Source organism: Anabas testudineus, chromosome 22 (assembly GCF_900324465.2).
Source record: "Anabas testudineus chromosome 22, fAnaTes1.2, whole genome shotgun sequence".
NCBI lineage: Eukaryota > Metazoa > Chordata > Actinopteri > Anabantiformes > Anabantidae > Anabas > Anabas testudineus.
In genome coordinates, this window is record NC_046630.1 from 12,566,669 (window position 1) to 12,592,176 (window position 25,508).

Consider the following 25,508-nt stretch of genomic DNA (forward strand, 5'->3'; position numbering starts at 1 on the left):
ATCTCTGGTTAACGTTGGCAAACTTTTCCTAAAGCGGAAGTTGTAATTTAAGCTTCTCTCGCGTTGGGTTTGGATTCGTTCTTGGAAAAAACCAGCCAGCTTGTACGATAAGTAGAGAGAAACAGGGGGGGGGTTGAACATTTGGGAAAGCCCTGTTTTTTTTTTTTTTTTTGGTTTTTTTTTTCTTGGACTGCTGACGCGTCCAGCAGCTACGTGCTGTGCCGCCGACGCGTCGTGGGCTTCATCATCTGTCTTCCTCCACCATGGTGCGCCACTTTTTACTTTTAGGCGTTTTGATTTTCCAGGCAGAGAGTTACTTTTCAGAGGAGAAGTACCCGGAGGAGTCGAAAATGCAGCGTCCCACCGTGGTCATCGCGATCATAGCCAGAAACACGGCTCACTCCCTGCCTTACTACCTCGGAGCCCTGGAGAGACTCAACTACCCGAAAGATCGCATCTCTGTGTGGTGGGTTTGCTGCGTGGACACCGGACTGCATGCACTGCTGGGCTGTATGTACAGGGGGTCTCCTTTTAATCCGGCTGTAGCAGCCGTTCAAAAGGTCAATGGTATTTAAATGAGTCTGTGAAAGCAGCAGCGTCCCCCCCCCCCCCCCCTCCACCTCCCTTCCCCTGTTCCCCCAGTGTCTTTCACTCCGCCACATTGATTTCTTACTGCATGTCATTCTGCAGAGTTTCTTCAACTAATATGCTTTTCTTAAAAAGAAAGAATGGCAATAAAAGATATCTTACACTCCGGTGGTTTAGTGAATGCCTTTGGGGCAGAGTGCTGCAGATTCAGTGTCATAAAGTATCACTGATAGACTTGAAAATGTATTTAATGAAACCTGAGTCCATCAAGGATGGTTTCCTGTCATCCGATAGACCAGAGCCTCAGATGGCATCTAACAGATATGTTGGGACAAAATGCAACCGTCTGAAACCTATATCTGAGTGAAACGAGGACAAACAACTGTTCTTTGAAAAATATATGTCCATTTTGAATTTGATGTCATCGAAAAGGTTGATTCAGGGGCACCGCTTCTTCTTATAACAATACTGTAAGTGAGTATATGAAAACTATTCAAGTCTTGACTGCAGGCCGGCCCGTTGAGCACAGAGACTCTTTCACTGCAGAGTCATGCTGTTGTAATATGTGCAGAATGTGCTGTGGCACATATTTTACCTCCTTGGTAAAATAAGCAAGGCCTTAAGATGTCGGGATGGCAGCATATGTTCCACTACTGTAAATCCTGTATATATCATTTAGTATTAATGGGTTAATTCAATTCAATTCAATTGTTTATTGTCATTGTTGTAAAAGAAATTTACACATGGGATGTGTTCTAATACATATCGGCACTTCACCTCAGTCCATCTTAAATGAAGTTTTATCCTAAACAAATGCACAAGACGTTTCAGCATATTATTAACATTAACATTTATATGTTTTTAAATATGTTTTTTTTCTTTGCACAGTTTTATATTTAACTTGAACATATATTTGTTTTGTCATTTGCTTTGCCTCTCCCCAGGGCTGCCACGGATCACAACTCGGACAACACCACAGCCATACTAAAAGAGTGGCTTACAGTCATGCAGAAATTTTACCATTACGTTGAGTGGAGACCGATGGACCAGCCCACGTAAGACCACAAACTGTGGATTAATGTGTTTTTATGACCTTTGCAATAGAACAGTAGACAGCAGACCTTACCTAGAACTGCTCATCAGGTACATTCATAAGAAGAAGAAGAAAGGAGTATGCCTACTCCCCCTGTTTTATTCTATCAGGATCACAATAAAGGTTCCCTGAAGAGTCTTACTAGTACTAACAAAACAAATGAAACCCCCTGCACATGGATTGATCTTGCACTTTAAACAATTAGAACTGATGCAGCACGCGTCTGCTTGTCCACACGCTTCTCTGTGTGGATATTTGTCGGAGCTGGAGAGTCCATCGGTGGAAATTATTAGTGTGTATCAAATATTTAAGTGGAATTCTGCTCACTGGGCTTTTCAGTGTGACTAATCTAAACATTTACTCACATTCAGGGAGAAAAGTTGTATTTTGGTGTTTATTCCTGAGCTTTGACAACCTGCGTGGAAACTGGTTTGAAATGCTAATGCATCGTGGTACACCACTATATATTGTCTCTGTCTGCCTCAGGTCCTATGCAGGAGAACTTGGTCCTAAGCACTGGCCCAACAGCAGATATGAGTATGTAATGAAACTGAAACAGGCAGCGCTAAACTTCGCCAGGAAGCGCTGGGCCGACTACATTCTGGTACGTTATGAAGTGATTGTACTTGTGACAGCACTGTGAGATTCATATCAGTGCCTTCTATCATGTGTCTGAGTTATCTTTTATTTCACCCATCATTTGTTTGAGTGAGAATACAGTACGATCATCCTCCTTTTGTCTCTCTCTTTCCTTTGTCTCCTCTGTGTTTCTTTCGTAGTACGCTGACACAGATAATATCCTCACCAATCCAGACACCTTCAACCTGCTGATAGCAGAGAACAAGTCTGTCATCGCTCCCATGCTAGACTCTCAGGGAGCGTACTCCAACTACTGGTGTGGTATCACTCCTCAGGTGAGCAACACTTCAGAGGGGAAATCATTGCCTGGAAGCATAATTATGTTTAAATTTGTGCATAGAAATATGACTGGCATACAAAGCAGTCATACTTTTTTGAATTTATGTGCATGAACTTAGGGATATTATCGCCGGACTGCAGAGTATTTCCCCATGCGTCACCGTCACAGACAGGGCTGCTTCCCGGTGCCGATGGTCCACTCCACCATGCTGCTAGATTTAAGGAAAGAGGGCATGAAGAAACTGGCTTTCTACCCTCCTCGCGAGGACTACTCATGGCCTTATGATGACATCATCGTGTTTGCCTTCTCGTGCCGGGCTGCAGGTGTGTTTACTCAGCTAATGTACTTATGCATCTCAAAGAAAAAAAACAAGACGTTTAATTTCATTCATGAATTTATTGTTTCCATCACATGTGCTGCTACTGAAGGGATACAGATGTACGTGTGTAACAAGGAGCGCTATGGTTATCTAAACGTCCCATCCAAACCTCACCAGACCTTGGAAGATGATCGCCTTAACTTTGTCCATCTCCACCTTGAATCCATGAGTAAGAACACGCTGCATGAGAACTGAAGTTAATGTTGTATTGGTTCAGCTTCATTTTACTTTCTTTCAATAACTCATGTCTCTGCTTTGTTTAACAGTTGACGGTCCACCCATGCATCCATCGCGTTTTGTCCACATGTTCCCCAAACAGAGAGACCTCATGGGTTTTGATGAGGTGAGACTCACTCTGTCACTCTTGTTTTTTCTAGTTGTATGTTTTGGGGATTGTGTTTCACACTGTAAATATATTTTTAACCAGTGTTGTTCTATCTGCAACTGAGAAAGAACCATTTTTATTTCTACTTCATTTTGTGAATGTTGTTAATCAAAGTCCTAGGGTTAAGTAACCATTCGCCCTGCTCTTCTCAGATATATCTGATAAATCTGCGACGACGCCAGGACCGCAGAGACAGGATGCTGTTCTCTCTGAATGAGCTGGAGATTGATGTCAAGGTGGTGGACGCTGTGGATGGAAAGTAAGTGCAGTAGTCTAACGAAGTAGAGTGAAGGCTCTAGTGTTTCCACAAGAAAGAGAGTAAAATCAAGAGCTGGTGGATGGCAGGTGAGAAATAAATAGGGAATTGAACAGAGAGAATAAAAGGCATTTTAAGATTTGTGGTGAGAATGTTTTCTTCTCTGTAATGTCACTACTAAGACTTTACTGGAAAGTGCCAGTGACAGGTGGGTTTGTCTGTGTGTGTGTGTGTGTGTGTGTGTGTGTGTGTGTGTGTGTGTGTGTTTGTATGACCATCGTTGTGAGGACTATAGTGAAATTTAAACCTTTGGAGTGAGGACATTTTTACAGAGTGAGGACATTTAGGCCGGTCCTCACTTTATTTTCACTATAATGACTTCCAGAGGCTGTTTTTATGCTTCCCTCAAAGTTTCAGAGAGGTCCTCAAAAAAATAGTAAACTGAGTCAAAATAGTTGTGTGTATGTGTAAACCATATCTTGCATACACACACTTTGTGCTCTCTATCGCCCCCTATTGCATACCATAATTACAGCAAAATGTATGCTCTCCAGCGCCACCTAACGTCCTCGAAGGGTTACTGTACTAATTTCTCTGACTCCTCCCTCATGACCCCTCCCAACACCACAATCACTTCACCTAAACTTCTTATACTACAGAAACACAGTCACAGGGTTTTACACTTTACATATGCTATTATATGAAGTCTGATAATGGTTCATTTTATTCATTTCATGTTGCTGTTGATGTTCTAACAACTTTTAATAGAAGAAAATATTTTTATGAATTTAAATGCCCTGCCTTTTCAATGTTATTAGTTCTGTTATCTAAAGATAGAGCTTACTTAGCCTATTAAGTTGTTGAAAAAAATATAGGAGAGAAATACTAACATATAATGGAAATACTAAAGTAAGTAGTACAAATTCCTGAAAATTGTACGTAAAGAAAACTATGATACAAGAGTAAATGTGCCAGTAATTACAGTAAGATTCAGTGAAGAAAGAAAGAAAACGTGCTGCTATATTTGATTATTGCAACTAAAGGGTGTATGCATGTAGTCATAATTTCATGTATGTGGTGGTGCCTCTCATAATTTATTTCTAAAGTGATCCTGCGGTTGATTCTTCTTAAGTGAAACATATTATACCAGTAACATACACTGCTTGTTACTAATATTAACTATGGCAATAAAAATAATACATCTGGATACTGCAGATTTGTAGGCCCCTCTTGTGCCTGTCATGTATTACAATTACACTGCTGTAACAGAGATAACAGAGATGAAATGCCTATAACCAATCAATTACTCTATTACTGTTGCTCTGGCCTGGCTTCATTCTTACTTATATTTATAACTCTCACAGCCTCTCTACCATTGAGCCACAGAGATCAGTTCTTGCTCCTCTTCTTTTTTCAATCTATACTACATCTCTGGGTTTTATCATCCACTCACATGCCTTTTCTCATCATTGCTATGCTATAAATTTTTCTCCTCAACTGAAATTTTTGCTTGCCTTGTACCTCACTTGTAAGTGGTTTAGGATAAAATGGTCTGCCAAATAACTGAATGTAAATGTATTGCAATGTTAAAAAAAAAATCCAGGCATCACAGTTCTTAAAGGAACGATATGTAGCACTGACAGTATTAAATTTACACTATTTATGACACTATAACACTATTTAAAAGTCATAGCCTAAAATACAAATACTGGATAGCACTGTCTACCACCACCCCTCCTCCCTAGACATGAAGCCCAGGTAAGATAAGATAAGATAAGATAAGATAAGATAAGATAAGATAAGAAAACCTTTATTAGTCCCACAATGGGGAAATTGCATTTTTACAACAGCTTAAACACTAGAGTGTCAGAAAGATAGTCTGACCAAAGGAGACGAAAGACTAAACTGGCACAGTCCGAGATAAATAGACTATGAAACCTGATAGTACAAACAGTACAGTAGTAAATTAAATATATACATGTGAGTACAGTATATGTAGCTGTGTAAGTATGCACAGTATATGGATATTACTGGATGGCAGTATTGAAAATGTACATTGTAAATTTGGTTTATGATTATTGCACAGGTGTAATATGAGTATCAGCAGTGTTCATTGTACAGTCTGACTGCAGCAGGGAGAAAAGATCTACGTAATCTCTCCTTCGCACAGCGAGGGTGGATCAGTCTGTCACTGAAGCTGCTCCCCAGAGCAGACAGGGCGTCCTGCAGTGGGTGAGACTCGTGGTCCAGCATGGATGTCAGTTTTGCCAGGACCCTTCTCTCACCCACCTCTCGCACTGAGTCCAAGGGACAGCCCAGGACAGAGCTGGACTTCTTGATTACTTTGTCAGGTGAGATGTCAGGTAGAGGACATTTAACATACAGTACACGAGTGAATGGGATACAAGCAGATGATTAAACTTTGAATTGTGACAAGTCCTACACACTATGTAAAGTTTCTCAGTAAATATGACAATTTGCTGGTCAGTAGGTCCATTTCCTCTGACAACAATTAACGTTAGCATAAGGGTGCTAGCTGGACTAGTCAAGATCATTGTTTGCCTTAAATTGTGTACTCTGGGGAGCAGCTTCAGTGACAGACTGATCCACCCTCGCTGTGCGAAGGAGAGATTACGTAGATCTTTTCTCCCTGCTGCAGTCAGACTGTACAATGAACAATGCTGATACTCATATTACACCTGTGAAATAATCATAAACCAACTTTACAATGTACATTTTCAACACTGCTAACCAGTAATATCCGTATACTGTACATACTCACACTACTACGTGTAACGCTTCCTTCACCCTTTAACAGAAGGACAGCGCCCTGAGCTCATAAACTTTACTCCCAAAGTTAATTTATGAACACCCCTTAAGTGTAAAGAACAGAATGAAATGAATTAGTACAGTACTCCTTATAGTTGTCTATTATTCTGTGTCAACCTATAAAACAGATAACCAAAACAACTATATCTGCCAATTATATCCAAATTTATTAACTAAAAGAGAAAATAAATAAAAATACTTTTGGTTGAGCCAAATAAAATATCAGCAGCTTTCTGTCACATAAAATAGGTGTACAATACTTAATATATTTCACAGTCATAAAACACAGTATCAAAAGTCTGTACTGAAATAAAAGAAAACATTAATTAATATCACTTTCTTATTTTAACATCAATTTTGTGGGCCCACACACACACCAGCCGGCGACCAAATAGAAACAGATAAGCAAAATAAAAATGACAACAAACCCCTGATGCAGGCCTGGTCGACGCTTGTGAACATGGTGGCCAAAAACGTTGAAGCCCTTTCATTCTAGTGAGCAGAGATAAAAGTTGGAGTACTCACACAAAGCCAGTGTCAATATCAATGTCCATGTCCGTCCGCTGCACCTCTCCACCTCTCTCACTCTCTAACTCCCGCCCCTTAGCCAATCACAATACAAAACCACTGGCATGACACTTAATTTTCCAATCACATTAACAGGGCTAAACATCATTGGTTGTTCAACGAACAAGCACATGGCACACAGTACATCGCAACCAAACTACAATACACACTTTAACATCAAAGCACATTATTTCTATCAACCTCAACATCACATGAAGAAATAAAGAAACTGAACACATCTGTGACATTTCTATAAATCAAAAGAACTAGTTATGCATAGTTATTTGCATGCTATTTAGAAGCCCAAGATATTATTCTGGGGGCTACATACATATACTGTACTTACATGTATATATTTTATTTATTACTGTACTTTTTGTAATATCAGGTTTCGTAGTTTATTCATCTCGGACTGTGCCAGTTAAGTCTTTCGTCTCCTTTGGTCAGACTATCTTTCTGACACTCTAGTGCAGGGGTATTCAACAAAAATTTAAAGAGGTTATTTTTGGAAGCAAAGGTCCAGAAGATTATAATGTTTAACTATATACTGTGATATATTATTAAGTAGCCTGAATGTAATCAATACTTGACTGTCAAATCAAATTAATTCAGTACAAATTTATTGTTATGTAACATCAAACTGAGCATGTGGCTCCAGATCCTGGTGGACTGGTCATACTGGGCTCTGAGACCAGCAACTTTCTGTGATCACACTTCAGATTTCAGTGGGTATGTGTGTTCAAAACCTTTGTGTTTTGTCTCATAATGCCGTTTGACATTGGCACTTTTAATAAGAGCTGCAGTTTCTGAACATATCAGACATACTGGTTTACTGCTCCCAGTGGTAATATGACCAGACAGGAGTCTGTCTACTGTGGATTAAAAACTCTTTACTGTGCACATTTTTCTTTTTGGACATTTTTATATTTATCTCTTCCTTTCTCAGTCTCACCGTCCTTTTATCAACTTTCTCCTCTGTCGTCTGTCTCTCTCTCCTCTCCGTCGCCTGTCCCTCTCCTCTCTGTCGTCTGTGTCTCTCCTCTCTGTCGTCTGTGTCTCTCCTGTCTGTCGTCTGTCCCTCTCCTGTCTGTCGTCTGTCCCTCTCCTGTCTGTCGTCTGTCCCTCTCCTCTCTGTCGTCTGTATCTCTCTCCTCTCTGTCGTCTGTGTCTCTCCTGTCTGTCGTCTGTCCCTCTCCTGTCTGTCGTCTGTCCCTCTCCTGTCTGTCGTCTGTGTCTCTCTCCTCTCTGTCGTCTGTGTCTCTCCTCTCTGTCGTCTGTGTCTCTCCTCTCTGTCGCCTGTCCCTCTCCTGTCTGTCGTCTGTCCCTCTCCTGTCTGTCGTCTGTATCTCTCTCCTCTCTGTCGTCTGTGTCTCTCCTCTCTGTCGTCTGTGTCTCTCCTCTCTGTCGTCTGTGTCTCTCCTCTCTGTCGTCTGTGTCTCTCCTCTCTGTCGTCTGTGTCTCTCCTCTCTGTCGTCTGTGTCTCTCCTCTCTGTCGTCTGTATCTCTCCTCTCTGTCGTCTGTCCCTCTCCTCTCTGTCGTCTGTCCCTCTCCTCTGTCGTCTGTATCTCTCTCCTCTCTGTCGTCTGTCCCTCTCCTCTCTGTCGTCTGTATCTCTCCCTCTCTCCTCTTTGTCGTCTGTGTCTCTCCTCTCTGTCGCCTGTCCCTCTCCTGTCTGTCGTCTGTATCTCTCCTCTCCATCGCCTGTCCCTCTCCTGTCTGTCGTCTGTATCTCTCCTCTCCATCGCCTGTCCCTCTCCTGTCTGTCGTCTGTGTCTCTCCTCTCTGTCGTCTGTCCCTCTCCTGTCTGTCGTCTGTCTCTCTCCTCTCTGTCGTCTGTATCTCTCTCCTCTCTGTCGTCTGTGTCTCTCCTCTCTGTCGTCTGGGTCTCTCCTCTCTGTCGCCTGTGTCTCTCCTCTCTGTCGTCTGTCTCTCTCCTCTCTGTCGTCTGTCTCTCTCCTCTCTGTCGTCTGTCCCTCTCCTGTCTGTCGTCTGTATCTCTCTCCTCTCTGTCGTCTGTGTCTCTCCTCTCTGTCGTCTGTGTCTCTCCTCTCTGTCTCTCTCCTCTCTGTCGTCTGTCTCTCTCCTCTCTGTCGTCTGTGTCTCTCCTCTCTGTCGTCTGTATCTCTCCTCTCTGTCGTCTGTATCTCTCCTCTCTGTCTCTCTGTTATCACCATCTCTGTTTATTTATTTTTTTCCAAACTCCAACTTTCTCTCATCTACTGTTGAGTCGCTAATTTTACTGCCTACGATCCACAGAATCGATTGGCTATGTGAAGTCACGTGGGATGGCTTAACTCGCGTCCACTAAATAACTACCGTAACGATCGCAATAGCTGCGGCGGTTATAATTAAGGTGTCCTGCTAGATTTGGAATCAAAACGTTCGGTTTGGTATGTAGCTCCGGGTCCGTATGGGACAGCTTCTGGGTCCGGATCCGGACCGCGGTCCGCCTGTTAGTGACCCCTGCTCTAGTGTTTAAGCTGTTGTAAAAATGCAATTTCCCCATCGTGGGACTAATAAAGGTTTTCTCATCTTATCTTATCTTAAATACTCACTGCCGTTAGCATAAGGGTGCTAGCTGGACTAGTCACGATCATTGTGTGCCTTAAATTTGCCTGCCAACTCTACATCCATCTTAAAATCCATCTAGGTGGTTTTATGTGAGGCAACCTGTGGTGTCCTGTAACATAATGTGCAGGGGGCAGGATCACACAGGTCCAGACAGAAACAGAAAGTCAGTCATGGAAACAAACATTTCAAATTAGAGTTTACAGGCTGCACCGTTGTTGTCTGACAAGGTAATATTTTTTGGTAATTCATTGTTTAGTATAGTAAATATGTTGTATATTGTTCCTTTAAAAATGACAAATCCACTTCCAACCATTTAAATAATGACCAGATCAGATAGACCAAAACTATATTTTTAACTCCCTTACAATCAGTTGGTCACCTGCAGGGTAGTAAATCAATTACCAAAAGTATATCACAATTACCGCTATCTATCCTAACAAAAGATACATTCAAAAGGACAAACTATACTGTGTTAGAAAGCAGAAAAGCTCACGATTCAGATTACATTAATCAATTAACCTAATTAATTTTCAGCAAATTTTTATCTATTATTACTTTTGTCAGTTTCAAATTATTTCCATAACCATTGTGGGTTTTTCATTCATTAACAGAGGGGTACCAACAATTTTGTCCATGTGTGTACTTCAGTGTATTTAGAATACACGACACCTGTGTACAGTTTTTCTAATAAAACAACCAAATGTGAAAATTATGTTAACTGTTATGCCACCACTTTACTAAAATGATGGACTTCTTATAGCTTTTTGAGAATATGTATGCATCACTAAAAATTTATTCTTCAGAATTGTCTTGTAGTAGACAGAGGGATGTTTTCATCAAACTATAAAATGTACCAACATATTACATAAAAGAAATACATTGTCTGGACCTTGACTAGGGGGGAATTGAATTGAAACAAGTGACCAGGCACTTGTTTCAATTAAATGTGCTGGTGTACAGAGGCCAAATGCCAAAAACGTATTGTTTATGGACCTAATTGTACAAAACTTTGACCCTTATTTTAATTATTTCTATAACAAATCTCCTATACTTGGACATGTATGCCCAGTATTGTCTAAAATACATTGTACTGTTTTTGTTGTTGTTTGTTTGTTTTACTAAGATCATATGGGCTTTATTAACTTTTAAGATACTTGTATACTTAAAGTAAAGACTAATAACTGTCACTACAATGTGGAGTATATTTACTTTTTAGTGTATGTACTCCAACCACATTTTACTTTTTGTATTGACTTCATACGTATTTATACACTGTGGTAATACTACAGTCTTAATATTTCGACAGTTATTGTAAAAAGGTGCTTTTACTTCCAACACTGTGACTTGTTCAAGTTGGAGCTGAGAAGGCCTCAATACTGTGGGGACTTCTGCTGCCTGCAGCACAGCCTTAATTAATGGCCCATCGAGGGGAGGCCACGCCCCCTTGCAACTGAAGGGGTTTGCTCCATCTTAAAATCCATCTGAGCTCTAATCTAGGTGGTTTTATGTGACCTGTGAGCCAGAGGTCTTGCTGCTTGATAGGGGATCACATGCTTCAAATGTATTTCACTCATTAAAATAGAAATCAATTTCAAACTTTTCTGAAATACGACACATGGTACAGTTTTTCTAATAAAACAACCAAAGGCTAGGGGGGAATTGAATTGAAACAAGTGTCCAGGCACTTGTTTCAATTCAATGTGCTGGTGTACAGAGTCCAAATGCCAAAAACATATTGTTTATGGACCTAATTGTACAAAACTTTGACCCTTATTTTAATTATTTCTCAAACAAATCTCCTATACTTGGACATGTATGCTCAGTATTGTCTAAAATACATTGTACTGTTTTTTACAATGTGGAGTATATATACTTTTTAGTGTATGTACTCCAACCACATTTTACTTTTTGTATCGATTTAATACGTATTTATACACTGTGATAATACTACAGTCTTAATATTTCGACAGTTATTGTAAAAAGGTGCTGTGACTTGTTCAAGTTGGAGCTGAGAAGGCCTCAGTACTGTGGGGACTTCTGCTGCCTGCAGCACAGCCTTAATTAATGGCCCATCGAGGGGAGGCCACGCCCCCTCGCACCTGCTCGGTGACCAGCTCACTGTGTCTGACTGAGCAGAGTCGAGTGGAGCGCACGGAGAAGAGACTGGAGCGATTTAAACAGCGACTGGAGCGATTGAAAAGTCACCACAACAGATGTGAACAGCGTTTTTCTCTACAGGTAAGGTTATTAAAAATGTTCTATTTTTTCATTTGAGCTGTCTGTGAAATAATTATATTTAGCCATGCTAAATTTTGCACTTTAGACTATTGTCAGGAATAGTTAAAGTTATAGGAGCTAAATGCATTCTAATTTTAAAGTAGTATTATAGCCCTGCATTTTGCACGACCAAGTGTCTTTAATATGCTACTGACAAATGCAGTGTTTGTGTTAAAGGTCAAGCTAACGTTACGTTAGCCGTTAGCTAAATTCGTACGGGTGGGGCACTATAGGCAGGAGACGTGTCAATGTTAATTACAAACGGTTAATAAAGTTATTCTGGAGCTTTACACTAGAACTACTGACTTTTCTGGCAGTGTGGTCAAATGACCAGCTCACTGTAGCTGCCCCCTGTAAACAGCTGCTTTTATTATGTAAAGACGGTCGTTACCGGCACACGTCGGCGGTGGGGGGGGGAGCGGGGGGGGGGGGGGCTACGTGTCTCCGTTCCTCTTGTGGTGAGTCAGCAGACCCCCGCTCCCCCCCACACCGCGACGTGTGCCGGTAACGACCGTCTTTACATAATAAAAGCAGCTGTTTACAGGGGGCCAGGTGGTCATTTGACCACACTACTGCTAGTGTTAAAAGTTTTACATAACTTTTACACAGTGTCATCCATTTTGTGTAAAAAGCAGCGGAGGCTGCATCAGGTGTTCAGGGAAAGGAAGGAAGGAAGGAAGGTGTTTGTTGTTTTTTTTTTTGTTAGAGCGGCCATGTCCAAGTGAGGGTATGATTCTGTCAAATGTAACTGAGGGTTTAAGGTGTTTGTGAATGTAAAAGTCAAAGAAAGCTAAAGCAGGTTAGACTGCAGTAAAGCCTTCCTATCTAATTAGATAGATGGAATTGGTCAATGTATTTTTCCTCATCTGCTCTGTGCATGAAACATCAATCAGATTAAATACCTAAATACCAATATATAACCATGGCAATCAAGTTATTATAGCTAATACTTTGTAACCAGATTAATATAATGAACTATTTCAGCAGTTTTAACTGGTAAAATATCTACTATAAAATGTATGTTAAATGTAGATGTTCGCCTTGTCAAATTGAATTACGTTTCACATTTGTTAAAATATGACTCATAAAAGCAAAACTATAGCAAGAAACAGCAAAATTATATTTGCTGTAATTAATCAATAATTTAGCAAGGAGAAAACATTACCAGTTAAAGCGGTAAAGTAGCATTATTTCTACTAATAAGGATAACTAGATTTGTAATTCTTTAAATATACCACACAAGAGTACAATCAAGCTAAATTTAGGCAGAAAAAATGGTAGAAATCGCTTTATGGCAAGAAGAAAATTATTTTTCTATTGGTCCCTTATAATTAATGAAATTGGTATGGTTTGATGTTACATACATACTGCTGTGAAGTTGGGTGCCCACTTTACACATAACCAGAAGTCCATGGTCTGGTAAAAACACAAATTATTAAAGTATTAGCTGTAAATCTATTTTAGTGGACTTGCAGGGGTATAACTAAAAATGACTGAATGCTTCATACATGTCAAAGAGCAGGAAAAGATTGTACACTTTTTTTCTAATGAATGCAAAATTGGATCATTATCTTTATTTTCTGTGGATGAGATTTAAATGTAATATAACATGCTTAAAAATATACTTCTCTTTATAGTGTTGAAGACATAACATGGAATTAATTCTTTTTGGTGTCAGGTCCAGGAAGAGATGGATTTGAGGCTAACGCAGGTATGTGCCTTTGTGCAAAGTTTATACTGTCATGCCTTTTAAAATTTGGTAGTAGTTATAATGAAGGATTAATGCAGAATTATGTGAAATCTAAATGTTAAAAGGACTGGTTTAATTGAAAGTTGCATGTAGGTTCAAATGCACGTACACTATAGCTAGAGTATGTCGAGGTGAGTTACACTCAAGTACACATGAAACGTAGTTTTAGACCGTAAATAGAAGAAAAATTATAGCCATGATGATTTGCTTGTTTATAAATATATTTTGGCTCTACTAAAGACCTATATTTGAGTTGAATTTAAATTAAAGAAAAGACATGCTTTCTTAGTTCTATGATTAAGACTGTTGTTCACAGCATTACCATTCACATTAAATTTAAATTAGTATTTTATAGTACAGGACATGACAGAAATCGATAGCGTGTAACTAATTTCCCTTGCAGAAAAAGGTTGCATTAAAAAAACGCTTACAGGTGTATAAAGTTCACATTAATCAAGTGCAAATGCCTAGAAAAAACACTCCACTATAAGTATCCTACATTTTATACTCAAGTACTTAATTTTACTTAAAGTACAAAAGTAAAGTACTCTATTAGGAAAACTGTATCTTAAACAGTGTAGAATTTGCTGCTGTCAATAACATAAATGTAGAGTCTGTTCCAGATCAGTTAAAATGTTACAGTAACTAGTAACTATTGATGGTAAAATGTGATGTTACTTACAGACTGGAACAGGAACAGCAGTGAGTAACTGTGGAGCTGATGTAGTGACAGTTAATCCATAAATGATACATTTATATTGTACATTATAGTACTTTATAAAGCTTTTATACCTGCAAAAAAAGTAACTAATGCTGTATAAGTAATGTAATGGGGTTAAAGTAACATAAAATGGCAATAACTTAAGTAGAAGTACCTTAAAATTGTATTTCACTATTGCACTTGAATAAATATATCACCTGCCACATGATGCATGTTTGGTAAAACAGTTATCAGTTTCTTACAAGATTATAACAGTGTTTTGAAATGTACAGTAAACTTATGTTAAAATATAAATTTATATTAACGTTATTAACTTCCTATACAACTTTCAGTTGACTTTGAGTTTCATTTAAAAAGTATTAGTTTAAAGTGTCTCTGTAAGGTTGGACTTGACAAATGGGCCTCACAGCTTTGCATGATTATGCTTTATGTTTACAGATGGACATTCAGGATTCTCATAGTTCTGAAATTAGCAGCAATTCAGGATCAGATGGTGAATACATTCCACCTAAAACTGATACAGTCTCAAGTGATGAATATGTAGAAACCTCAGATGCACAGGAAAGTAACAGTGAAGATGAACATCAAGAAAGTGAAAATGATCACAAAAACAAAGGCATGTCTATTGGTAGCAATAGAAAGAAGCTGATAACGTATTCAAGAAAATACAAAAAGAAACGCAAAAAAGAAGTTAGTGTGACAGTGACTGTGAAAACATGCAAAAAAAAAGAAGACAATAAAAGATCATGGGACAAAAAGCATTACTGCCTCTACTGTGGCCAGCCGCACTCAAAGATCTCAAGACATCTGCAGAGGAAGCATACAGAAATTAAAGATGTAGCATATGCGTTCAGTTTCCCATTGGGTTCCTCAGAGAGAAAAGTGCTTTTGGAACAGTTGCGAAATAAAGGGGATTTTAAGCACAATGCTAAAGTACTGAAAAAAGGTAGAGGAGAGCTGGTCACCTGGAAGCAGCCATCGGAAAAGGCATCTCCTCAGGATTATTTACCTTGCAGACATTGTTTTGGAATGTTTGCAAAGAGAGATTTGTGGAGACATCAATCTTCATGCAAATGTAAAAAAATGTGTGTGGCAGATGACAATGTAAAGTCTAGATCATCAGTTCAGAGTTCTGCTGTGCGGCTGCTTCCAATAGCAGCTTCTTCCAGTGGATGTCAGAATATCATAAACAACATGAGACAAGATGGCGTGGCCTTGTACATCAGAACTGATTCTTTGATTTGCAAATATGGAGAGTCACTGTATGGAAAACATGGACAGGTAAAATCTAGGCACCAGTACATTTCACAAAGAATGAGGGAGCTTGGACGATTTGTGTTGGTTGCTAAGGATATGGACAAAACTGTGATATGTCTGGAAGATTTGTGTGCACCAAAAAAGTTTGATCTTGTTGTCAGTGCAGCTAAAAAGCTTACAGAGTTTAGCCCAGGCAAGAATGAGTATGGAAAACCTTCAAAAGCTGTAAAAATTGGATTCTGTCTTAAAGGAGCAGCAGAAGTCCTGATTGGACAGACTCTCATGAATGATGATGACCTGGCAGAGAAGAAAGCAAAAAAATTTTTGGAACTTTTGGAAAGAAGCTGGAAGAACATTGTTTCTGTTAACGCTCACCAAACCATACAAGAAAAGAAGTGGAACAAAGAAGATGACATCCCACTCACTAAAGATGTGATGGCTCTGAGGAATCATCTGAGGATGGTGGAAGACAACGCAAAAAGTGAGCTGACACAGTGTCTGAGTTTAACAGCATACAAGAAGTTAAATGAGACAGTTCTGGCACAGGTCATTGTCTTTAACAAGCGCCGTGAAGGGGAAGCATCACGCCTGACTCTTGAAGCCTACAAGAAAGCAAGTAGAGTTCCCATCAATGAGGACATTTATGAAACCCTGTCACCCCTGGAAAAAGAGCTGAGCAAGCTTCTAACTCGTATTGAAGTCCGTGGAAAAAGAGGAAGAAAGGTACCAGTTTTTTTGACTGAGAGAATGAAAAACTCAATTGACACGCTGAATAATATAAGAGATCAAGCTGGTGTACCTGCTGAAAATCCCTATCTCTTTGCAAGACCTGGGGCAATGACAAACATACGTGGATGTGACTCTCTAAGAAAATATGCACAGGAAAGCAAAGCAGAAAACCCTGCACTGTTGAGATCAACTAAACTAAGAAAACAGGTTGCTACACTCTGCCAACTTCTGGATCTTAGTGAACAAGAGTTGGAACAGGTTGCAAGGTTCATGGGGCATGACATCAGAGTTCATCGTGAATTTTACCGACAGACAGATAAAACATTTCAAATTGCCAAGATAAGTAAGCTTCTGTTTGCAATGGAAGAAGGCACTGGTACCTTAAGCGGGAAGAATCTCAACACAATTCATGTTTCTGTTGGTGGTATGTATTCGCTGGAATAGACGTTATCTTCTACTGGTCTGTTTAACTGCCTCCGCATTAACAGCATGTGTACATGTATGTGTTAGTAATGTTGTCAAATATTTATATAATCTTAAAATGATGGCATCTATACCTTGAGCTGGAAAACATCAGACATGACATAATTTAAATATAGTGACATTTTCAGCAACATGAGTAGATCCAGGAAACTCTTTATACAACCTCATAAATGAAGGTTTTTAATGTTTGTATGCGAGATTCTTCTTGAATGCTGGACATTAATACTTTTGTCTTTATAGACAAAAGTCACACATCAACTTCTAATAGAAAGACGAGATGCAGAGATATGGATGAGGGTAATTTTTAAATTTTTTTTAACACATTGTGTGAGCTGCATTGATTACTTATTTAAAATATTTTTAAAATGACTAAAAAATTATATATTTGAATTATAATGAAAAGGTTTCACTATTTTTGGCAATAGCGGACAAAATCAGATATAAAAATGTATGAAATACATTCTTGGTAGACACTCAGTATCCACTTTCATTACACATTGGATGAAATGTGAATGTTTTATATATATATATATATCTGGCTCTTATTTTTCAGATGGAGGTTCTGCCCTCAACTCTCCTACAGGAAACCTTGCCGTGAGTGGTGATGATAACAGTTCAGATATAGGAGGTGAGTGACATAAATAACATGATGCATAGCACTCCCAAGTCTACCAGGCTGGTACAGTTGACATTTTGTAATCTGGGGGTTGTGGCATTACAAATTAGGTGCTGGTGTTGTGAGATTTTATTGATTTTACCAGTTTACCAAAAACCATACCCACCAAAGATATCTGGTGGGTAGGTGAGAAATGTCAACTGTGCACTAAAATCTAGAATTACTTTAACACTTTTTTTTTCTTTTTTTTTTGAGAAATAAAATTATATTGGTGTAATATTTGTTTTGGTTCTTGTTTTTCAGATGGGGGTTCTGATCTCTGCTCCCCCAAAAAGAAATCTCACGGCCAAGATGATGACTATATGATGATGGGGCCATCTGATACAGATGGTTAGTAAATGTTTTGTTTTTGCATTTGCATTTTATAGAATCTCCTGTCTTAAGCACAGTACTGGTAACTTTCAAGCAGATACATTATAGTAAAGGTAAAAATCACTACCTTTTGTAGTACACTGTAAGCAGTGAAGTCGGCTTTTGAGACACTGATGTTTGTGTCTTTTGCTATTGTAGACCAGAGTCCAGGAGTGAACTTGGGCAAGAGACCTTTGCCGAAAAAGAAAACTGGAAAACAGTTGAAGATGATGAAAGCAGGAGGTAAGTTATGACAATGACTCTTTAGTATCAGTACTTTACTGTCTCTGTATGGGCACAGTTACATGCTTTGAATATGTTTTTCTTTTGTGCACAATATATGTTTGTGTGTCATATTTGTTTTGGTTCTTGTTTTTCAGATGGGGGTTCTGATCTCTCCTCCCCCAAAAGCAAATCTCACTGCCAAGATGATCATGATGATATGATGATGGGACCATCTGATACAGATGGTTAGTAAATGTTTTGTTTTTGCATTTGCATTTTATAGAATCTCCTGTCTTAAGCACAGTACTGGTAACTTTCAAGCAGATGCATTATAGTAAAGGTAAAAATCACTACCTTTTATAGTACACTGTGGGCAGTTAAGTCGGCTTTTGAGACACTGATGTTTGTGTCTTTTGCTATTGTAGACCAGAGTCCAGGAGTGAACTTGGGCAAGAGACCTTTGCCGAAAAAGAAAACTGGAAAACAGTTGAAGATGATGAAAGCAGGAGGTAAGTTATGACAATGACTCTTTAGTATCAGTACTTTACTGTCTCTGTATGGGCACAGTTACATGCTTTGAATATGTTTTTCTTTTGTGCACAATATATGTTTGTGTGTCATATTTGTTTTGGTTCTTGTTTTTCAGATGGGGGTTCTGATCTCTCCTCCCCCAAAAGCAAATCTCACTGCCAAGATGATCATGATGATATGATGATGGGACCATCTTATATAGATGGTTAGTAAATGTTTTGTTTTTGCATTTGCATTTTATAGACTCTCCTGTCTTAAGCACAGTACTAGTAACTTTCATGTGTGTACATTATAGTAAAGGTAGAAATCACTAACTTTTCTTATAGTACACTTGGTGAGCAGTTCAGTCTGCTTTTGAGACACTGATGTCTGTGTGTCTTTTGCTATTGTAGACCAGAGTCCAGGAGTGAACTTAGGCAAGAGACTCTTGCAGAAAAATAAAACTGGAAAATTCAATTCAATTCAGTTTTATTTGTATAGCGCCAATTTTCAACAGAAGTTATCTCAAGGCACTTTACAGTGTAAGGTTTAAGACCTTACAGAAAATATTTATACAAAAAATTATAGAGAAAACCCAACAATCCCATTTGAGCAAGCTTTAGGCAACAGTGAAAAAACAGTTGAAAATGATGAAAGCAGGAGGTAAGTTATGACAATGACTCTTTAGTATCAGTACTTTACTGTCTCTGTGTGGGCACAGTTGCATGCTTTGAATATGTTTTTCTTTTGTACACAATATATGTTTGTGTCATATTTGTTTTGGTTCTTGTTTTTCAGATGAGGGTTCTGATCTCTGCTCCCCCAAAAGCAAATCTCACGGCCAAGATGATGAGGATGATGATGGGACTACTGATACAGATGGTTAGTTTTGTTGTTTTATATTTTACATAATCGCTTGTCTTTTGGTAAATGACTACATTTTCATACCACTACCAATCAGTTAAACGTACAGTACTACTTAACTCCTTTTCTTATAGTACAATGTGAGCAGTTCATAATGCTTTTGAGACACTAATGTTAGTGTGTCTTTTTCTATTGTAGACCAGAGACTGGTTGAGAGACACTTGCTGAAAAAGAAGAAAAAAATTGGAAAGCAGTCAAAAATGGTGAAATCAAAAGGTAAGGTTCTTAACACGTAATACCTCTCATAAAACCCATGCAGTAATCTCCTTAAGTACTGGAAAGACAAGGCTGATTTGTTAGTTTACTGTTATACACTGAAGACATTTGGGTTTAAGATGAATGTCAGATGGTAGTTCTAAATTTCTTCTCCTTTTATTTTTCTCAAATTTTAAACCCTCTCTCTCACTGCTCCTCCAGTGTGACTTTTAACATTAGTGTAATGGCACTAGTCAGGTTGACTTCACTAACTGTGTGCCTGAAGTACTTTTCCTGATTGGCTGCACAAAGATCACAAAGTATGAATGCCAGAAATGTAAAATAAGTCTTCTCTCTCATTTATAGAGAAAAAATCCTCAGCAAAGGGTAAGAGACCGTGGACTGAACCTGAAAGAGAAGCTGTTCATAAGCACCTTGGAAGATTTATTGCTGAGCGAAGGGTACCAGGGAAGGAGCACTGCACAATGTGCCTAACTGAAGAAAAGGCGTTGAGGCAACGATCGTGGAAGGATGTGAAAAACTTTGTCTATAATAGAATTGTCACCCTAAATAGAAGGTCTGCTTCACGGCAATTGCAGTTATAAGTTAGCAGCTGTAGGAAGTGCGCAGCTTCACAGATTCAGAAGGCGCGCAGCTTAGCAGTTTCAGAAAGCACCTGCATCGTTACAGTTCCAAAAAAAATGCAGTGTAGCACCAGAAAACCAAACGTTTAGTTGCAGTCAGGATAGTTACAGATAAACTGCTTCGCAATTACACTATTTGTAAAAGTAGCAGTGTAAATAAAGGTATTTGTGGATACTATTTGCCCTCTCATGCAATTTTGTCTTTGGCTAAAGTGTACATTTATTAGGTGCATTTGTTACAAACAATGTAGTGACCTGGACTTGTACTCAGCAAAAGATACACAAGCAAAAAAGATAAAAAGTGATAGTGTCAAAGCTCACTATCAATTTCACCTTTCACCTAATGAAAATAGGTACAGTAGTCAAAATTATCTAGCCAGAAATGTGTTCGATGGCTTGTTTTCAAAATGTCCTCACTTCAGTGGTGAAATTCTAACTTAAATGCTGTGAATTTTCCAAAAGCTGAGGTGGAAACTGAAATCAGGGAGCCACCTAGTGTTGTAATATAATATGCATTTGTTTCAAAGTGCAGCAGAAATGGTGGCCCTCACTTCCAATGCACAGTGTCCTGGAGCTCACTCTGCTGGCCATACAGGAATGTGTGTGTGTGTGTGTGTGTGTGTGTGTGTGTGTGTGCGCAGTGCGTTGAACAGCAGTGACATCAAGATCCTGGGCGTTGATCTGCTGCCAGGCTATTATGACCCATTCTCTGGACGCACCCTTACAAAAGGAGAGGTTGGCTGCTTCCTCAGTCACTTCTATATCTGGAAAGAGGTGAGGCGACGAGCACATTTCGCATCCAGGTCTTTATTAGCATTGACTGAATTTCAAGTTTCGCCAGATGAATAATGGATTTGCTATTTTATTTTAACTTTTTTTTTTATTACATCATCATTTGTGTTTTTTCATTGCTATTAAAAATGTAAGAGATTTGTTTTATGTTCCAGATGTCCTCCTCATAAAATCCTGTTTTCTTTTTTTTCTTTTTTCTCTGGATACTCTCGTCATCGTGAAACAAATGGTTTTCCCTCTTCTGCAGATTGTTGACACGCAGATGGATAAAGCTCTGATCTTTGAAGATGACGCCCGTTTCCAGGCCAACTTTAAACGGCGAGTCCTCAGGCTTATGGACGAGGTGGAGCAGGTGGAGCTGGATTGGGACATTATGTAAGACCTGTTTTATCCCAGTGGTCCTTGTTTTAGTTGCGTTAGGTTAAGAGTGAAGGCTTGGCAAAGATAAACAGTCAGGAGCCATAATTAAAATGCACATGAATGAAGGCAGCATACATGACTCACAGCTTCTACTGCTACTCTCAGGGTAGAACAGTTGCCTGTTATGTGTTTGAATACCAATTCAGATGCGTGTTCGTGTGGCTCAGGTTTTGAAACACATGTTTTTAATTGAAATCCCACTGAGAGGATTAGACACATGACACATGATGAAAGTATCCAGCAGCAGGACGATGGGATGCATCGCAGCTTTTTGTGTGTGTGTGTGTGTGTGTGTGTGTGTGTGTGTGTGTGTGTGTATTGTGGTTTCTATATCTTTCTGCCACATATGCAGAACCAATGCTACAAGAAAAGAAAAGGAAAACAGTTTCCAACACTCTTGGCAGCCAGGAACAGCAAAGCTGCAAATGATTTCACTTCTCAGATGTTTGGGAATTGCTTCTTCTCTTCTTCAATATTGTTTATGTCCTTCTTTATCCTGTTGGGTGTCTCATTATGACCCTATGGTGCCGCAGATACTTCGGCAGGAAGCAGGTGAATCCTGGAAATGAAGAGGCAGTGGAGAATGTCCATAACTTGGTGGTGGCCGGCTACTCGTATTGGACTCTGTCTTACGCCATCTCCCAGCAGGGAGCTCAGAAATTACTCAATGCTGAGCCTCTTTCTAAGATGTTGCCAGTGGATGAATTCCTCCCCATCATGTACGACAAACATCCCAAGTACGTAGCTCAACAGCACTAAATCTGTATGTTTCTTGTTTTATCTTTTGCTCATGATGAAACTTTAGGTTTATGTTCTTACTCTCAGCTCTCTACCATCTCCCTCTGCTGCCAGACCTATAAAGTTAAAACAGACCTCATAGTTGCTTAAATTCTTCCCTATAGCTGCCTGAACTTGTATACACATTATATATTTAGTCTAGCTTTTTATGGAGTTATAGATTAAAGAGCTATAGTGAAGTTTATGGGTTCACAACTGTGAGTTTCTTGGAAAGGGTTCATTTTGGGCCACACTTTTTGTTCTTGTGGGTTTAACATGTAGTCCTTGTCCAGCTGAATTAGAACCATATTTCAAAATAGATCTTTTTTTTTTTTTCTTCTGTTCATAATTTAAGTTTTGTGTGGTCGCCACATAGACTTAAACAGCCACAGGAGATTCAGATGTGTATGTGGCAGACGTGGTGAATTTTAAAAAGGTGAACGTTTCTTGTAACATTTTAACCACGCTTGTGGCGCCACCAAGAGGGTTTATTATAAAAACTCGGTGACATCTTCGAAACAATCGACTTCTACAAAACATTAACTTCTCCTCCCGGCTGTTTTTATAACGTAATGGCTGCGTGTGTACCCTGACTCCATTTCTAACCTTAATACTCCTGACATTAGCCCAAACCAGTCAACTTTTCTCATCATCCCATACTGATGATTTAGCAAAGTAAATGAGACGCTGACTGTAAGAGATGAAATGGACCAGAAGGCTTGGCAGTGTCTGTGCTCTATCGTGTGTGGAAAACTGGCTTAAAGCCAACCCCACTTTTTTCTATTTTCTCCCTCTTTTGCTCTCTCACCTCTGTGATTCTAATTTGATATGCTTGACTGGTCCAGTAAGAACGCACAATGACCGCACACCACACACTGGTCCTGCTGTCGCCCCTTCACACTAAAAGTAACTCAGCTGTCTTTGGAAATCAGCCTCTGTCTCCATTTCTCGTGAGATCAGCATATTTTAAAGAACTATGAAATTAACTTTTAGACATTTTTATTTATATTAAGAGTTGAACACTTTTTATGCAGTTTATTGGGAATTAAACTCTTCTTTTGTGACCTACTAATATGTTTTAATGTCTTAAATTAAGACAATCTACACATAACCTACACCATTTTGCTCTCTTTACAGTGAGGACTACAAGTCCCATTTCCCCAACAGGAACTTACAAGCCTTCAGTACCCGCCCCCTCCTGGTCCAACCATGTCATTACGCCGGTGATCCCGAGTGGGTGAGCGACACGGAGACTTCCACTCTGTGGGATGATGACTCGGTCCGCACTGATTGGAGGGGTTCCCACAAGACCCTGAAAGGGGCTGCACCTCCACCAGAGATGCTGTCAGCTGCCTACAGGGATGAACTTTAGTGCAACATAAATGTAGCTGTGGGGAACCTGCAGGTAAAAATGCCTTAAGGTCAGAGGAAAGGATGCTGGGAAGTGGTTTCAGACATCGTTTCAGTCCACCCTCTGACATCCGCAGTGTCCTTTTAAATGGACTATTTTTTAAAGGATTTTATTAAGTGCACAACAACAGATGATTTGGGGTTTTTTTGGGAAACAATCCACCTTTTACATTTTTAAAAATGATTTAGACAATGTGGCAGTTTATACAGTTTATACAGTTTGTATGGCTGATGGCCAGAACATTTTGGTTCGAATGTATGCTTGTGATGGTGTGTGCTCATGGTGAGTGCATGTTTATAATGCTAATTACTGGGTTTTTAAATGGAAACCGGAGAGTCGGCTTTACAAGGACTTTTCGTTGTTAATCTCTTGATGACAGATCACAAGAAGACTCCAGTAGCTGCACTGTTTAACACTCCTGGCAAGTCTGGACAAAAGTCTGATACTGTTCTTGTCCTTATTTCTTTCTGTGTGTTTCAAGATTGTCTTCTATTGGGACTATTTGGAGATACAGTCGTATCTAACCCAAAGCTAATTAACAGTTTGTAAGATGGTGTACCTCTTTGTTTCTGGGAACTGTTTCACTGGTACCAGATTATATTCAGGAAGCATTTTGTTAGTGAAGCTAGCACATTGAATGTTTGCATGAGAACTATTTACGCTTTAAAAAATGTGTTTGTTTTTTTTTATTCAAGTCATTATTAGACCTGAAATATCATTGACTCTTTGAACTACCTTCTGCCCTATGGCTGAAAGTTTCTTCTCTGTGTTTGCAGCGCCACCAAGAGGTTTACATTTTTATTTTTAGGGCAAAAGTAGCTTAAAAATCAACATAAATTAGAATCAGGGCCTGTTTGTGAGTGTGGTCTGTGAATTGTCACTACGAACACAGGGATTTTGTGCTTTCTCATGTATAATTGCTACTGTGGACATGATTTCCTTAAGTAAGCAAACTAATGTTGTCAAATTTATGTAGTCAAGTATTTGTATGTCAAGATTTCCATTAGTTATCACTGGATGCATGTTTGTTGTAGCAGAAGTGTCGGTAAGCCTCATTCAAACACAGCCTCCAGTAACGTTTTAGTTACATGCTAGTTAGATAAGCAGTGAAACGTTTTGACCTGACAAGAGAGGTAACTCGTCTTTCAGACCCTTTATCTCAGCAGGGTTACAATGCAAGTAATTGTAATGTCTGATGTTGTGAAATAACACTTAGAAAATACTACATTCATCCATTTTAATGAGCTTTAGAAGCATTTTCCCATTTTCAAACGGTTAAATCTTTTATCCCTTATGATGTTCTTTTTTATATCTGTGGCAATTGTCAGACATCAGCAACAAAGGACATTATAATTACAGACTGACATAAACAATAAGAGGCTGGCCTGTCCTTCATGGATTCGTTTTGTGTTGCCATGTGTGTTCCATATGTCCTAATTTATTTGTGTCCCTGATGTGGTTGACAGATGACTTGCAAAACATGATGTACAACATGCAACAGTGCTTTTCTGCCTAAAGCCTTTTTCTTTTAATGGCTTTCAGAAGAAGAATTGTACTTAGATGTTATAAAACGGGATTTGGGGACAACTGTATAGAAAACCTTAATAAAAAAAAATACGTTTTTACACACGTTTTCATTGCATGAATGTAGTTGTGCACAGATTGAGGGGGAAGGAAGTGAAACCAGATGACGTACTCACAAACATCAGTCACAGGGGGTACAATCCTTTTCATGCAAAGTAGCCAGGCAATATTACCTTGATATCATGTCACTGGAT

The 25,508-nt window shown here is 39.2% G+C and overlaps 2 protein-coding genes across 8 annotated transcripts; both read left to right on the top strand.

The window, feature by feature from the left end:
- The first annotated feature begins 198 nt into the window (after positions 1-198).
- cercam (cerebral endothelial cell adhesion molecule) lies at positions 199-25,355 on the top strand. The gene is made up of 12 exons (XM_026339763.1): positions 199-466; positions 1,533-1,643; positions 2,168-2,285; positions 2,461-2,595; positions 2,719-2,923; positions 3,029-3,148; positions 3,246-3,322; positions 3,517-3,623; positions 20,972-21,104; positions 21,370-21,497; positions 22,076-22,279; positions 23,457-25,355. Exons 1-12 carry the CDS (start codon positions 264-266, stop codon positions 23,689-23,691), a joined length of 1,776 nt encoding a protein of 591 aa, XP_026195548.1. The 5' UTR covers positions 199-263; the 3' UTR covers positions 23,692-25,355.
- Positions 9,508-20,957, top strand: LOC113148187. 7 transcript variants are annotated; one of them, XM_026339758.1, is made up of 13 exons: positions 9,508-11,826; positions 13,503-13,576; positions 14,775-16,746; positions 17,046-17,102; positions 17,359-17,433; positions 17,725-17,811; positions 17,992-18,075; positions 18,213-18,302; positions 18,483-18,566; positions 18,704-18,793; positions 19,366-19,449; positions 19,630-19,707; positions 20,053-20,957. In XM_026339758.1, exons 2-13 carry the CDS (start codon positions 13,556-13,558, stop codon positions 20,289-20,291), a joined length of 2,961 nt encoding a protein of 986 aa, XP_026195543.1. In that variant the 5' UTR covers positions 9,508-11,826; positions 13,503-13,555; the 3' UTR covers positions 20,292-20,957. The 7 variants fall into 7 exon arrangements, with proteins under 7 accessions (XP_026195543.1, XP_026195542.1, XP_026195541.1 ...); XM_026339757.1 differs by lacking the exon at positions 9,508-11,826 and having other exon boundaries at positions 12,400-13,576; XM_026339756.1 differs by lacking the exons at positions 9,508-11,826; positions 13,503-13,576 and having other exon boundaries at positions 13,586-16,746.
- Positions 25,356-25,508: the final 153 nt, after the last annotated feature.